The sequence below is a fragment of the Cygnus olor genome, chromosome 14, assembly GCF_009769625.2.
Source record: "Cygnus olor isolate bCygOlo1 chromosome 14, bCygOlo1.pri.v2, whole genome shotgun sequence".
In the NCBI taxonomy this organism is placed as follows: domain Eukaryota; kingdom Metazoa; phylum Chordata; class Aves; order Anseriformes; family Anatidae; genus Cygnus; species Cygnus olor.
The window spans coordinates 7,000,001-7,013,857 of record NC_049182.1 but is presented as its reverse complement, the minus strand read 5'-3'; the positions used below and the strand labels follow the sequence as shown (position 1 = coordinate 7,013,857).

The 13,857-nt window shown below is 45.9% G+C and overlaps 1 protein-coding gene across 6 annotated transcripts in view; it reads right to left on the bottom strand.

The window, feature by feature from the left end:
* Positions 1-916: 916 nt before the first annotated feature.
* Positions 917-13,857, bottom strand: part of GRIA1 (glutamate ionotropic receptor AMPA type subunit 1) — a 189,328-nt gene continuing 176,387 nt past the window's right edge. For 2 of the 6 annotated variants that reach the window (XR_005824333.1, XM_040573405.1), the window contains 2 exons: positions 8,658-8,792; positions 917-6,293 (listed from right to left, as the gene is read on the bottom strand). Coding sequence is in view for 5 of the 6 variants with exons in the window: in XM_040573405.1 (XP_040429339.1) it covers positions 6,105-6,293; positions 8,658-8,792 (324 nt within the window). In the remaining variant the exon portion in view is untranslated. Of the gene's footprint in view, positions 6,294-6,359; positions 8,793-13,857 lie in introns of those variants that run through there. The other 4 variants (XM_040573406.1, XM_040573408.1, XM_040573409.1 and 1 more) reach the window with 3 other exon arrangements.

Here is a 13,857-nt window from a genome sequence, read left to right as displayed (position 1 = left end):
GTGGCTGTTGCATTATACAATATTGATCCTTAGGAATGAAAAGGTACCTTGACAGCTAATTTGGGCCATCAGAAGCTTCTCTTAGTATCTATGTATGCATGTGTGTGTGTGTGTGTGTACTTTCTAAGTAGTGCATGAGAAAGAGATATGCAAACATTGGCAAATTAAACTTCTCTGAGGCGAGGATTGCTGCGTTTCACTGCTCCGGAGACAGGTCTCCCCTTGCACACGGCCGTGAGCTCACTCGGGTATGAGCCCCGTGGAGATGATGCCCAGCGTCTCTCCATCCCCAAGACGGGTGCACCTTGGGGCAGCCAGGCAGTGATGCCTCCTTGGGAAAGTGTGCACCAGCAAAAGGGAGCCCAGCCGAGGTGCCTGGGCACAACCAGGTGACCCAGTGCTTTGCAAGACAGTGGCTCCATGTAACACCCCATTTCCCTGACCGAGGTACCTGGCTTCCTGCACAGGATGGGGCTGGAGGCACCACGCTGCATGCCGTAAGCTGCTGCGGTGCAAGGTGTCCCCACTGCCCACTGCCCACGTCCTTCTGTTCCTGTTTACCTGACCTGGAAGATGTGTTCCTGCAGGGAAAGGGGGTCACCACCCCTTTGTGACATCTGTAAATCCATCCTGCCCATGCTGGTAAACACTATCGTATTTTCTTCTAGCTTTCTCTTTCTTTCCAAGCAGATTTTTGTTTCTGAGGATGCAGACCCCAGCAGTAGGACACTGAGCAACATGTGGTATTTGCATGTTACAGCTGTTCTGTCACCCCTTTCCCTTGGCTCTGGGTGCAGCCAGGACCCTGCAGCGTGCTGTGACCATCAGCACCTCTCTGCAGAAGACTCCTTGCTGCTGAGTGGTGTGTTGGGCTACGGGATCTGTTCTGAGAGTGATCAGAAGAGCTGGAGTCTTGTCTCTGTTCCCATTACAAAGGAAGGTGAGTTCATGTGCTGGCTAAAGACATATGGTGGTACAGAGTTGTCTGCAATCAAACAACCACCAGCTACATACCCAGAGCCTACTCCAGAACCCAGAGGGGAGTAGCTGGCAGTGCGAGAGGTGAGATTGATGGACTAAGGAAGGGGAGATGGGAATGGACAGAAAGGAAACAGGAGGTGATGCTGCAGGTCAGGGCCGAGGGGAGAATCCCAGAGTGGGAATAGCTGAGATACTGCTGGAAACATCATTCTCAAACTACTCCACAAGCCAGCCCTTCATGCCTAGAACTTTTTCCAGGTCCTAGCACACTAAATTCATTCCTCTTCTACACTCAGGACATCAGGAGCTGGAGAAGAAGAGAGTGGCTGCATGTAAGAAGAAAGCTGGGAGTGGTGTTACCTCGGTAATGACGCTGGAGCAACATGACCAGCAGTTTCCATGGAGCCCAAGTAGTTTGGGTTGGCACTGTCTAGCATCTTCTGTGCTGGGGTTTGCATGTGGATTTTTCCCCCAAAGCCTTGACCTGCTACAGGCTGGTGGGCTGCTGTGTGTGGCATGGTGATGGCCCTGTGTTTCTGTTAATTAATTTTCTGTTAGAAACATGCACCAAATTGTTCTCCTGGGGACCCAGAGCCATATGTGAGACTTGGGTGACTGTCCATACCCTTAAAAAAATGATTATGAGCCTGCGTTCACAGTGAAAACATCCTCACATCTCCCAAATCTTTTGAAGGAGATTTGTGGCTGAGTTGCTGGAGCCAAACAGGTTAAAGGTACCCACTGGGTTACAGCAATTGTTGTATGTGCCCCTGTCCCGTCCCTTCACTGAGTTTGGACAATAAAATTTTTGCTGCATTTGCTGGCAGGTAGGCACATGAGCAAACAAATCCAGCCAAATCTTTTTGGAGCATCCCAGCTTTGTGCCCTGGTGCTGGGTTTCTCATCCCATAGCAAAGGGATGTCTGTCCCTAGGTGATGCATCTGTTGTTCCTCACCTGCTGCACTTTAGTATTCAGCATTTTTTGCCTTGACAACAGCCAAAGATGGTTTTATACTTGCTGGAAACTTTCTCATAAGGGATATGTTATTTTGCCATTAGGAGGGAATTTTGTCCTGCTTTTGTCAAGATAGAACAGAAAATTTCTTGTGTGTGTTTGCAACCTCACTGGGAACCAAGAGTGAAGCACTGAGTGAGCAAGAAGAGCATTTTGAGACAAGGTGCACACCCACAATACAGTACTGGATGTCCAAGCAGGCATGGAAGACCAAGATAGGCTGATGCAGCATAGTCTGCCCATGGGAAACCTCTCCTTCAGGCCCCATTGATTTGGAGTCTCTTGTGCTTTGAAGTCTGGTGGATCACAGCCCATTTCAAAAAGCATTAATTCTGCCCCTTGCTGATCCTACTTTTAAAACTTACCAGTGGGCAAAACCCTCTTGCGAATGTTGGAGACCTCAAGTCTATAACCACAGCCCTGAGGGGTGAGCTGAGACGCCTGACTGAAGGCACTTTGGTGTCTCAGCTTCCTCAGTCAATAAATGGGAATGATGCCACGGGGAAGGGAAGTCTTCCACATCTGTGATAGCAAAGGCTACATCAGAGCATGACGGTCATGATTATAGCTAGTCTTCGTAGCTGTCAGCAACTACATAAATGTCCATGGCCCTTTAAATCCTACTCTCTTTCCCACTTCAACAGACTCTTGAAAGAGGAATTTAGAAGGTTAATTGTGTGAAAATTGAGTGAGAAATATCTTAAACCACTGAGCCTCTGAAGCAGCATGACAGCTCCTAGGAAAGCCAATCCTGGTGTGGATTTTTGGACCAGTGCTGGTTCTGAATAATTGCTGAGCTGACTACATCTTCTCTCTGTGTAAAAACAAGCTAAAATCCTCAAATAGCCCTCCTCAAAAAGTAACCAAGAACAAGAAGCAAAATCTTTAACTTTGAACCCAATGAATATTTAGTTTCCTGACTCCTGGGTAAATATTAGATAGATTCCCAATTTCAACCTGAAGCAGTTTATTTGGCTGCTGTTCACAAGTCAGACACAGCAATAATCAAGGAAATCTCGTTTGATTCAGGTTGGGTAATATTGCCTGAGGGATAACATCATTTTCACTTCCACACATCCAGCACTGGCACAAAATGGCATGGACAGGTATGAAAAATGCATCATGGATCCTTGGTGCTGAGATTCCAGCTGATAGTTTCATTTTTATGTAAATAATAATTACCAGTAAAAATGTTGCTTGAAAAAAGAGAATGTGAAAATAAAAACACTGTTGAGTTTGATAAAGCAAAATCCTTTGCAGTATTGCCAAAAGGAAAAGAAAAAAAAAAGAAAGAGAGAAAGGAAAAGAAAAGAAAAAAGAGAGTTAAAACAAATATAGCTGTTAAATAAAAGATCCAGGTACCAAAGAGCAAAATTTAATGAAAGCCAAAACTGTTAAATATGGATTCCTGTTGAGAAAAAATGTCAATGTCTTTAAGAGTTTTACTATTACTCTATTTTTAAGAAAAGTGTAGTAAAAATACATATTACAAGTTAACATTTTTCCACGCTTTTGTCCTATTCTTTTTTTTTTTTTTTTTTTTTAACCCCACCACTGATGAAAAGCCTTTGAAGACTCCGTCTCACATCTTCACGTCACAGGCGGCCAGTCCTAGCACGGGTGCTTCAACGTCTGCCTGCCCAGCTGGGCTCCCCATGCCCTGCCACCACGGTGGCTGTGTCTGGAGGAGGACAGGGTGCAGCACCCAGCGGTGCTGTGGCAACGTCCGGGATGCGGCTAGAGCCGGGGCAAGAGATGCATCCGAGGGCTCTGGGCATGGAAACGGGCTAGCTTGAGGGATGTTCCCACTGCACTAGCACTTACACAGAACTGAAGTTAAAAATAAGGAAAGAAAAGTGGATTAAAAAATATCGATAACCAACACAAAGTGACCTGAAGAGGTGTTTGGAGCAGCTGATGACAGAACTCATGTTGGGCAATTGGAGATCGCAAGGGCTTGCAGTAGTGGAGAGAGGAAAGCACATTGGCACAAGACATGCTGTGCCCGAGCTTCAGACCTTGATTCTTTGTCTCACTGGTCTCCAAAGTGTTGCAGGACAAGCAGGTAAATGGAACAGATGCTTTGGACCAGGCTGGTGTTAAAGGTGGTAAACATATTGCTCTGCACAATACACTAATGGAAACTGGCATTCAGGCAGCTTCCAGCTCTATTTATGGACAGCTGTATAGACAGGTCCTCCTCGAAGACCTGTGCCAGTCATTTGCCTGCATCATTTTGTCTTCACTTGCATCCCTTCTTTTCCTGCTCCTCACTTGCTACGTTGCAGGAAAATTAAAAAATAAATACATAAAAAAATAATAAAAAAAAAGAGAGAGTGAGAAAGAAGTTCCGAATGCTCCACTAGCAGCTCTGTCCCCAGACAGATATTTGATGAGTCCTGTGAGAAGTTTTGAACTTTATTTGCCATCAGTGATGGACTTGTGAGATGGGACAAGGCCGAGTGGGTTCCCCATGGTCCCTGCCCTGCAGATCTTCTCTCTCTAGATGCTCCCCTGGGGATCCTTCACTTCTGGGGAGGTGTCTCAGGTTCACCAGGGTGGGAAGCATTTTTCTGTCCATGCCAATGATTCACAGAATGAGTCTTTTGTGCAGTTCTGGAAAACCATCCTTGCCCCTTTGACCTCCGTGCCTGTAGCTGGACTCCCATCTCTCTGCCCAGCAGTGTGGGTTTCTGCAATTCCAAATTTGGTGTCAGCAGCCTGCTCTCCTGGCTTGTGGATGCTTTCCCCTCCCTAAGGATACACAAGCGGGAATCTGCTACTTTTGGCTTTGTACCCAGAGTACAGGCCACAACTTGACAGGAAGGCTGAGTCTGGCCAGCCCCGATGCTATCCAATGTCATGGATGCTTGAATGAAGCTCTTGTAGGGTCTCCTCCGTGGTTTGCTTCAGCTGTTTCTTCCAGGAAGCTATTCTGGCCAACTAGCTAAAAAATGTCCCTTGTAATTAGAAAAATGGCCATAAAGGGATTTCAGAGCAAAAAGTCTGCGATAGTCCCATTGCAGCCCCGTGACTTCTAGCATGTTTTACTGGTTAATAGGCAGCCATCTAGAACTGGATGTCTTGTGATGGTCTATTCCCAGTTCAGGGTGGTTCCTTTAAGTGACCACCAAAAAGGGAGCACACACAGAAGCTAAGCAATGAAGAAATGGTTCACAATTGCTTATTAGCCCCCAATAACCTAGGCAGGAGAGTGGCATGTGAGGGGAATACTGCATTTACCTTTTCTCTTCCATAAACAGCAGCCTACCATGCTCTTAGACCGACCACCTGCTCTAGTATGCCATGCATGATGCTCTCCTCTCCATGCACATGATCCTTCTCTTGAACCGCCACTCATCATCTCTGGAAGAATTATCTCTTTGTCGTCAGATTACCTGGGGTTTCCAAACTCACTCATGACTTTGCCCCTGTAAAACAGCCTCATGTTTTTGTTCAGGTTCTTCTTGTGTCAAGTCCTTCCTGTTGCAGGGAGAGCCATTCGCAGCCCTGTCTGCCTTGTTGCATTAACTCCACACCCTGAGTTCACAACAGAACAACAGAAGGCAGAATCATGATGGAGAAAAGGGGTCAGTGCTGATGCCCTGCAGGGAGTTTGACTTGCCATTCGTCGGATTTTGTTTTTGCTGTTAGTAGCTCAGACGTTATAGTTTGCATCCCGAACTAAATCAGGTTAAAGGGCTGAGCAGGGAAAGGGGAAAGGGTTGATGTTACCCTGACACCACAGGAATTAGTAAGAAAAAATATATATATTGCACACACTAAGACTTATTAACAACCAAGTTAAAACAAAATGGCATAGTCCTCATTAGTGTTCCAGTGGTTCTTTGATCAGGGACGGTTCACGAGTCTGTTAAATCCCATTACGCTCTCCTTATTGCAGTACAGACCTGTTTGTGTTCTCCTGCCGGTGGATCTGTTTGCAAAAGAAAAAGGGAAATAGAGTTGGTTTCCTTGGGAAGATCCATCCAATTGTCCCTTCTGTCATCATCATTTGTCTTGTTGGTGTTGGGTTTGGTTTTGGCTCTGGAGGGGGTGGAGTTGGGCTGCCCCTGCTCTCACCCAGGCAATGGGTCAAAAGGCCAATTATAATCCCGTAGCTCCCAGGGACATGCCGGTGCTGTGGCTCATGCACGGGATCGTCTGCATGGATTTGGGGAAATCGTGGCTGACCACACGTCCGTTTTCTCCACTGCCTCCTGCTGCAGCCGGCCTGGGAAGGGTTGATGTCCGTATGGCTTCGTTGATTGATTGCTGTGGGATTAAACAAAAACCCTTTTTAGGAAAGACAGGGGGGTCTCCCCCTGTCCTTAGCAATGTTGGAGAAATTACAATATAAACCAGTGTTGTCTTTGTTACTGTTCTCTCCCTCCTTGTCTCCATTCACTCTCACTTTCTGCATGTCCCTACTGCATCTGATCTGTTAATTCACATCTCTTCCACATTAAAAATTAAATGTTTCAGCAGTATTTTGGGGTATAAAGCATACGTGCCATGTGTAAAAACTATTCAAACCCTACAACATCAGAACAGCCACAGTGGATCATTCTATACACTTCCCCCATAGATATGCTATTACTACTCCTGTTCTGTTACATGTGGTGGACTCTGACTCACTGCAAGCATATGTTTAACTTTCCTCGTGTGAGAAGCTGAGCATGAGCCTTTGTTTTTGTCTACAGAGATAACTGAGGTAGCCAGGAAATGCAAACCTAATTCAGGAAACCAAATCTCATCTTCCTGTTCCAGATACTGTCCAAAACATTTGCTTTACGAGATCTATGGAAATTGGTTGCTTAGAACAACTATACTAAGAGATGAAGTTCTTTTGGTTTCTTTGCATTCAAGGACACTCCCGTCTGTTTTGATCTGGGATGCCCAGGTGAAGAACCATCCACAACAGCTAAATCTGGAAGGACTGTTCAGAAACTGTCACTTAGTGGCTCGCCAGGCATGCAGCAGCCTCCTGTGCTGGTGGGATCTGCAGCTCGCCCTGGTGTCTGTCAGGCTGGCTGAGCAGAGGAAGGGTTGAGGCCCTGTGGAAGGGGATTTGGACCATCTTTCTGGGCACTGGGCTCCACAGAATGCCCTTGGGGTGGGACCACTGATGGTAGGAGACAGGCTAAGAGACCAGATAACAGCAATTAGGGGAAGTAATTCCCATGGTGGCTGGTTATAAAATGGCACAAGCACTGCAAGCCAGCACTGACATGAGCTATTGGGGCATTTTGGGTAACGCAGAGAAGCCAACACCAGGGCAGAATCTCCTTAGGACTAAAGCTATGGAGCTATTGCACAGTGATACTCTTGTCACAGTGTTTTTGTGACATACCTCGCTTTACATTGTAGACAGCAATTACAATTTAGTTCTTTTATACTCAGGGACATTAATTGCATACCTTAATTTACCCCTGAGCTCAGTGTACCTCTCACTGCCTGTAGAATTTTCTGAATCTCAGTGGGAAAAGAGCTATTGCACATTTTCAGTGAATGAGAAATGTTATTATTGCTGACAAAACGTTAAGCATGTTGTGAAATGGTGACATTAAACCCAAAGGAATGATTGCTTATTTTCCTTTTGATTCTGGGTATGTTTCAGTGCCCGGGGAAGTAAAAAAATCTCTGAATTTTATGAAATTTTCTGCATATTTCATATACTATACTGACTTCCATGCTCATGGGAGAGGTCAAGATGAGGAAGAAATGGGATGCGTTACTGTTACAGCACAGATCCTGCTGCACCCTCATGCAAAACAGTATCTGTATAAGGGATAACCTCTGCTAGTCATCTGAGTCAAGACATACTTGTTCCACAGATGCTGCGTTAAATGTGTATTCCCAAGGCTCTCAAATCTAATCCCTCTTGACATGACACTGAAATTTGGGCAGACTAGAATTTAGGCCTGAAACGAATCTCCTGGGTCATAGGAAGTACACTTCTGCAAGAGCATGACAGAGTGGAGAAATAAAATATTTCAGGAGATCTCAGGGCCCAGTTTCTCTCCAAGAGATCCCATAAATCTTAATTTGGAGACCCCACATCACCCACTCCAGGGCATGTACTTATGTATGTGGGAGAACATTGTCCAGCTGGGGTTAAAGGCTGGAAATCTGGCAAATGCTCTGAGCATCTATCATTGCTACCTACCTGCAAATGGTGCCAGCAGGATGCCAGCAGAAGGAACAACAGGATCTGATTCATTACTGCACTACCCCAGTTTTATCTTGCTGTTAACTTTTTTTTTTTTTTTATTGCGGTAAAGGCTATATCACACCAACCCCAACACACTTCATCCATGCTGCACACACATTGCCATAGTCTGCTTTCTTTAATTTTAAGGAATGGCAATGTGTTCCTGTTACCATTTGTGCTATGATTTTGCTCTATATCTGGATTTTGAACTAGCATTATGCTACATCTGATCTTGCATCAGCTACCCACTATGGCCCACTTGAGCCTCTTTTAGCTTCCTCTGATGCTTCTATTCCTTTCTAGCAAGTCAAGTGATAAGGTCACTTCATTATCCCTATGTCTTGGCTTTCCACCCATGGTCTGGGCTGCATCCGTCTCTGAAGGCAGCTTTGGAGATGGGGTGGTATCAGAGAGAAGGTGTGAAAGGCCTGGGAATGGGTTGCCACCTTCATCCGCTTTGATTCACTTCTGGACTTGTAACAAAACTCGATTAAGGCAACCAGCATGGCTAGTCCGAGCCCACCGATGAGGATATAGAAAACCCCCGCCACATTGCTGAGACTCAGAGCACTCGTCTTGTCCTGGAAGAGAAAGGAGAAGAGAGGGAGGGGAGGGCATGTGGGAAGGAGAACAACAAAATTAATATGAGATTGCTCTGGTAGAGACATTGCACAATATAGCAATGTTGGCATTACATCATCTCCCTCTTTCAATGAACATGTGACATTTCTAAGAGCATTTTCAATTTTTAATTTAGTGTCTAGTAAATCTAATGTTTCCCTCACACAAACAAATATACATTTCTTCAGCAATGTGACTCTTTGTAAAGGTTTGGGATCGCCGTTTTTCAATCATCTAACTTAAATGCTTATTTACCCAAAATGCCTAGTTTAAATTATTGATTAAAGAAGAAAAAAAAATGTTCTCCGCCTGTGTGACATTTGCTTGTCCCTGATGTCTCGCCTGAAATAACCCGCTCTCTTGGAAATGCTCATTCTTTCTTTCCTAGATTGTTTCCCCCGCAAATTCTGTTGCTGAGCAACACATCGAAATGACTGGATTTTCTTTTCTTTCTTTTTTTTTTTTTTAATTCCTTTCCTCTCCGATATTGAGGTTGAGGTGACACCTGAGCTGTCCTCATAAACACATCTCATTTCTGTGTAATAAGACAGTTATTTCATATGCAATCAAGACCCGCTGATGCATGTCTAAGCTAATTATTTGGTTTGCAATAAATAGGGCTATTAATGGACTGCTACTCACAGTCAGCATCTATGTTCTGATTTTGCAATGCCTAATGAATGGTCATGGCTCTCTGGGGAAGAGGCGAGTCTCAGAGTTACTCACTTCACCAGCAGGGAAACTGAGTCCCCACATCCAACCCCCATGTCACTCAGTGCTGCTCTCCAAGCCCTGTCCTCCAGGTGGATTTTTTGGGTCAGGGATAGGACCAAAGCTCAGCTCCATGTACCAGGCTCTTGTTTCTAGGTCAGGCTCTCTCTTTATAGTCCAACCAGGCTGAGGTGCCCTGCTCCATGCTTCTTGTTGCCTTGCAATATCAACTTGCTACCTACTTCCAGCACAGCTTCCCCAGGGCAGGCCCTGTTGGTATGACCAAGGTTTGACCAGCATTGATAGCTCTACTCACTGGACGATGGATGAAAACTGCATAAAGCTCATTTGAGTTGCAGATAAAGAATGATATTTATGCCCTGTACACGTCTCCAGTTGGGAAGGAAGCCTTTGTGTAGTTCATGGTGTTTCCTGCTACTCCGTGGACACATGGATGAGTGGGTGGCACAGCTTGTTCCTTGCCCTTCTAGGACAGTTGATTCACTCACTTTCCTCAGCATCTTTTTGGGATGGACAAACAGTGGGGAAGCAGAAAGCTATACTGGAACAGTGTCAAAAAGGTCCAAAATCAATGTGAACATGGAGGGTTTTGAGTCAAGAGCAGTCCATCAGGCAACAACACCGTCCTTCAGGCAGGTACAATTTGCCAAAGGATTCTGTCCTTTGGAGAACTAGGATCTGTTGGCAAAAAAGTTGACCTACAAAGCATGAAAACATTTCAGTTTTCAAAGCTAAAAAGCTCCCGTAACAGAAGAGAACTTCTTGGAATGTTCTCTTTCTTTCCGTCTTTATTTATTTCTCTCTCTCTCAATAGGAAGAAAAGAAGGTTGCAGTCAGGAATGATAAAAAATTGTGTTTTTTTTTTTACCGCTTCTCCTTCGTCTGGTCCCACTGTCCATGCAGAGCTGCAAAGCCTTCTGCCCAGTTCGAGCATGTGCCATTGGTTCCAGTGCCATGGGGAGAAACTTTCCAACCTGAAACCTCTGACGTTTGGTTAGGGTTTTTCCCTGCAGAGTTTTGGTCACTGTAAAAATCTCTATAAGTGATCTCATTTTCCATGCTTCACTGATTGACATTGCTGCCAAGAGGTTCACTGCTGTCACCATGTGTGTTACACTGCTGCAGATGTGATGGTCTCCACTGGTGGACAGCTTTGGTTCCTCTCTTGTGTAACCTTCACATGCTGGTCAGTTTGTAGTCTTGTCAATGTTTCCTGTGTGCTCTCTGTAATCAGAGAGTTCTGCAAATATAGGCTTAATTTTTGCAGTTTCCATATTTGAAGGATAATTTATCTGGTCTTTTACAATCTGCTGTCATACATTTTTCTCTTCCAGGCTTGACTGTACCTTTGTTCACTTATCTCTTTGCAGATTACTGGGAAACCCTCATAAGCACCAGCTGAAAAATGTAGGGAGTTTTTTTTAACAAAGATTCAGAAAAACGGATCAATTTCTCTGAGAAGCCTCAAAGGCAGTCTGAAGGGGCTGCACCAGCTTGAAGGATGGACAAAGCCACTGGAGGTGGGCTGCCCTCCTTGACATCCTAATCTTTAAGCCTGACTCCTTAATGAAAAGTGGCTGATTAGCTCGTGTATGAAGGGATGGATGGGGACAGGGAAGTAGAGCTGCCTATTTGTCTGTCTTACTAATAATTTCCAGCTTATACTTTCAGCTTGATTTGACAGAGGGGTGGAGATCTCCAAGATACTAAGGCTGTCCCAGCTGCAGAGAAGAGAAAACCTATTAATGCTCTCACTTAAATAAATGTATTGACACAAGTAGGCATCAGGGACTCCACGTGGATCTTTGACTTGCAGCCACAGATCCTTGAAAAATTAGGCTTCATGGGAATACATGAGTTTAATGTTTTGTTGGCCACGATGTTTTTGTAATTCCACCCCCAGTCTGGGGGCCATGGTCCAACAGGGAACTTTCTCAGCCAGCTGCAAGGGCAGGGATTTCTGGCAGCCAGGAAAGGCTGCTGGTTCTTTCTGTCCAGTTTCTTCTTGAAGAAAAGCCAGCACCAAACTGACCGGTAAGTTTGAGGAGACGACCCAAAGCAGTTTACTTCACCAGTACTTCATACAACTAATTTTAGACCTGCTGTAGTTCACCTGTGTTTGCTTTGTGCCATTATAATTACCATTATTACTATCTTGGACAACTGGGTTGAACTGAAAGTTGTCTCTTCCAGCAGCAGGGAAGGCCAAGGAAAGCACAGCAAGGCACAGCAGCAAGCAAGCCTGCCGGGATGGGGAGAGCAGCTGCATTTACCCTCTGCACCACAGTCAGGTTTCTCCCAGTGAGCCCCTGTTGCAGGAAGCCAAGGAGATGGACAGCCGCAGCAGGGCACTGAGGAATGCTCTGGGGACACCGCCGATGACGCAGCCTGGTATGAGCAAGGCTGGGAAGTGAAATTGCTCCCGTGGTGTTGCTTGACTTTTTGCTCATCCTCTCCTTTTCCTGTTTGCTTCCTCTCCTCTCCCAGCAGGACGGACGGAGAAGTTCTCTGGGTGGGAGCAGCATCTCGTCGCTTCCATTGACCTGGGGCACATGAAGGGCAGGTGATGGTGCACGCCACACCGAGGCTTTGTCTCCTGTTTTGTGCAAGCTCCTGCCCTAATAGCATTCATAATCATGAGGTCCCAAATGGTGCTAGCTGCCTGAGCGGACCCTCCCCTCCGCTCTGCTCGGGCTCTGACACCAGCTGCTCTCCCGTCGAGCTGCCCATCACCGAGCCAGCTTGTCAGTGGGAGTGTAAATGTCACCGCTCGTCTCCCGCAGCGGCACAGCGCTGACGTGGGGGTAAGATTGGCAGGTGAAAAGAGAAAGAAAAACCCAGCTTTCCGAAAGAGCGGCCTTGTTGCCACAGCAACCAGGCACCTTCCCGTCTGTTCCTCTCAAACATGGCACCGTGTCCGTCATCCTCTTTGTCATTATTTATCCTCCTTGGCTGAAGGCCAAATTTCCCCAGTTTCACACTGGGTCTGCTCCCTTCCTTTACCCTGCCCCATCAGAGCCCGTTGGCTGCACGAGGCGATGGCACCATGAGCCGTTGTGGTCTCCATAGAAGAGCTGTCCTTAGAGCAGGTAGCTCCAGAGGTTCGTGAGCACCTACACCAAGTGCCAGGCCGCCTCTACCGTGGCAAGCCCTGAAGCCCAGCAGTGAAGGACACAGCACTGGCCATCGAGTCCAAGTGCTGCCAGGAGTCTGTAGGGGCAGGGTATGAACACACGCATGGCCAGCCATGGGGTGAGGCTGTCCGACATGAAAAAACACCCTTGGAGTGAGAAGCAACTAATTCCATGCAAAGCAGGGTAAAGCTGTAGCAGGGTTTGGTCCCTATTGATTTTATAACAAAAGTCCAATTCTTGCAACTGGAGGTGTGGGAGATCCCTGTGGCTTTGATGAAGGTCCTTTTGAGGCAAAAAGCTGTATGGCTGCCCCTGCAAGCAGGTTGCACCTTGCCCTCCTGGTGTGGAAAAAATCCTTTTTCCTCCCATTGCCTTGCAAAAGACCCAAGGAAGAGGAGAATCTCATGCATCTGCCCTGATTTTTACTGTCCTACTTGCTGTTACCCTCTAATAACCCAAGACATCCCTTCCAAGCCCACAGCCTTCTGTGATGGGGCAGCAGATCCAACTGTTTATCAAAGCAGAAGTGCTTGTCTCTGGAATTTTAATGTATCTGCTGTTTCTTTACAGGGATTTCTCTGGGGGAAAAAAAAAACAACACTATATGGGCAGTACATAGGTAAACTCTCAGATTAAAAAGTAAGATGCACAGCAGTCAGCTACAGGCATGGAACATAACTGGGGCCAACAAACAACCTGGGAACCATCAAAGACTTTACTTGGCTCTGGCTAAACGTCTTGGATACAAACCTTACATCCAGCTAGCCCCTCACCCTCTTCATTAGCACTCATTTATCTCTCTGAGAAGCAAAAATGGATAAAAAACAGGTGGGCGACAGGTATTATGTTTGCCCAGCTGCATTCATGAGAACAAGTGAGCAATGCCATCACTTGGTTGTTCTATGGGAAAAAGAGGGCTCTGTTGATTTTGATGTTGATTTCTATTACTGTTGTTTCTTATTGCACTGCTGCTGCAGTCACAGTGAGGATGCTGAGCAAGGAACAGACTTGGTCCTTTTGTCTGACAGCTGAGACTCATCACTGTGATCTTCCACCCCCATTAAAAGCTTACACGGTTTTAAGGCTTGTGTCTATTGATTTCACACATGGATTTTCAAGCAGCTCTCATGACTTTACGATCCAATCTCATTTATTCACA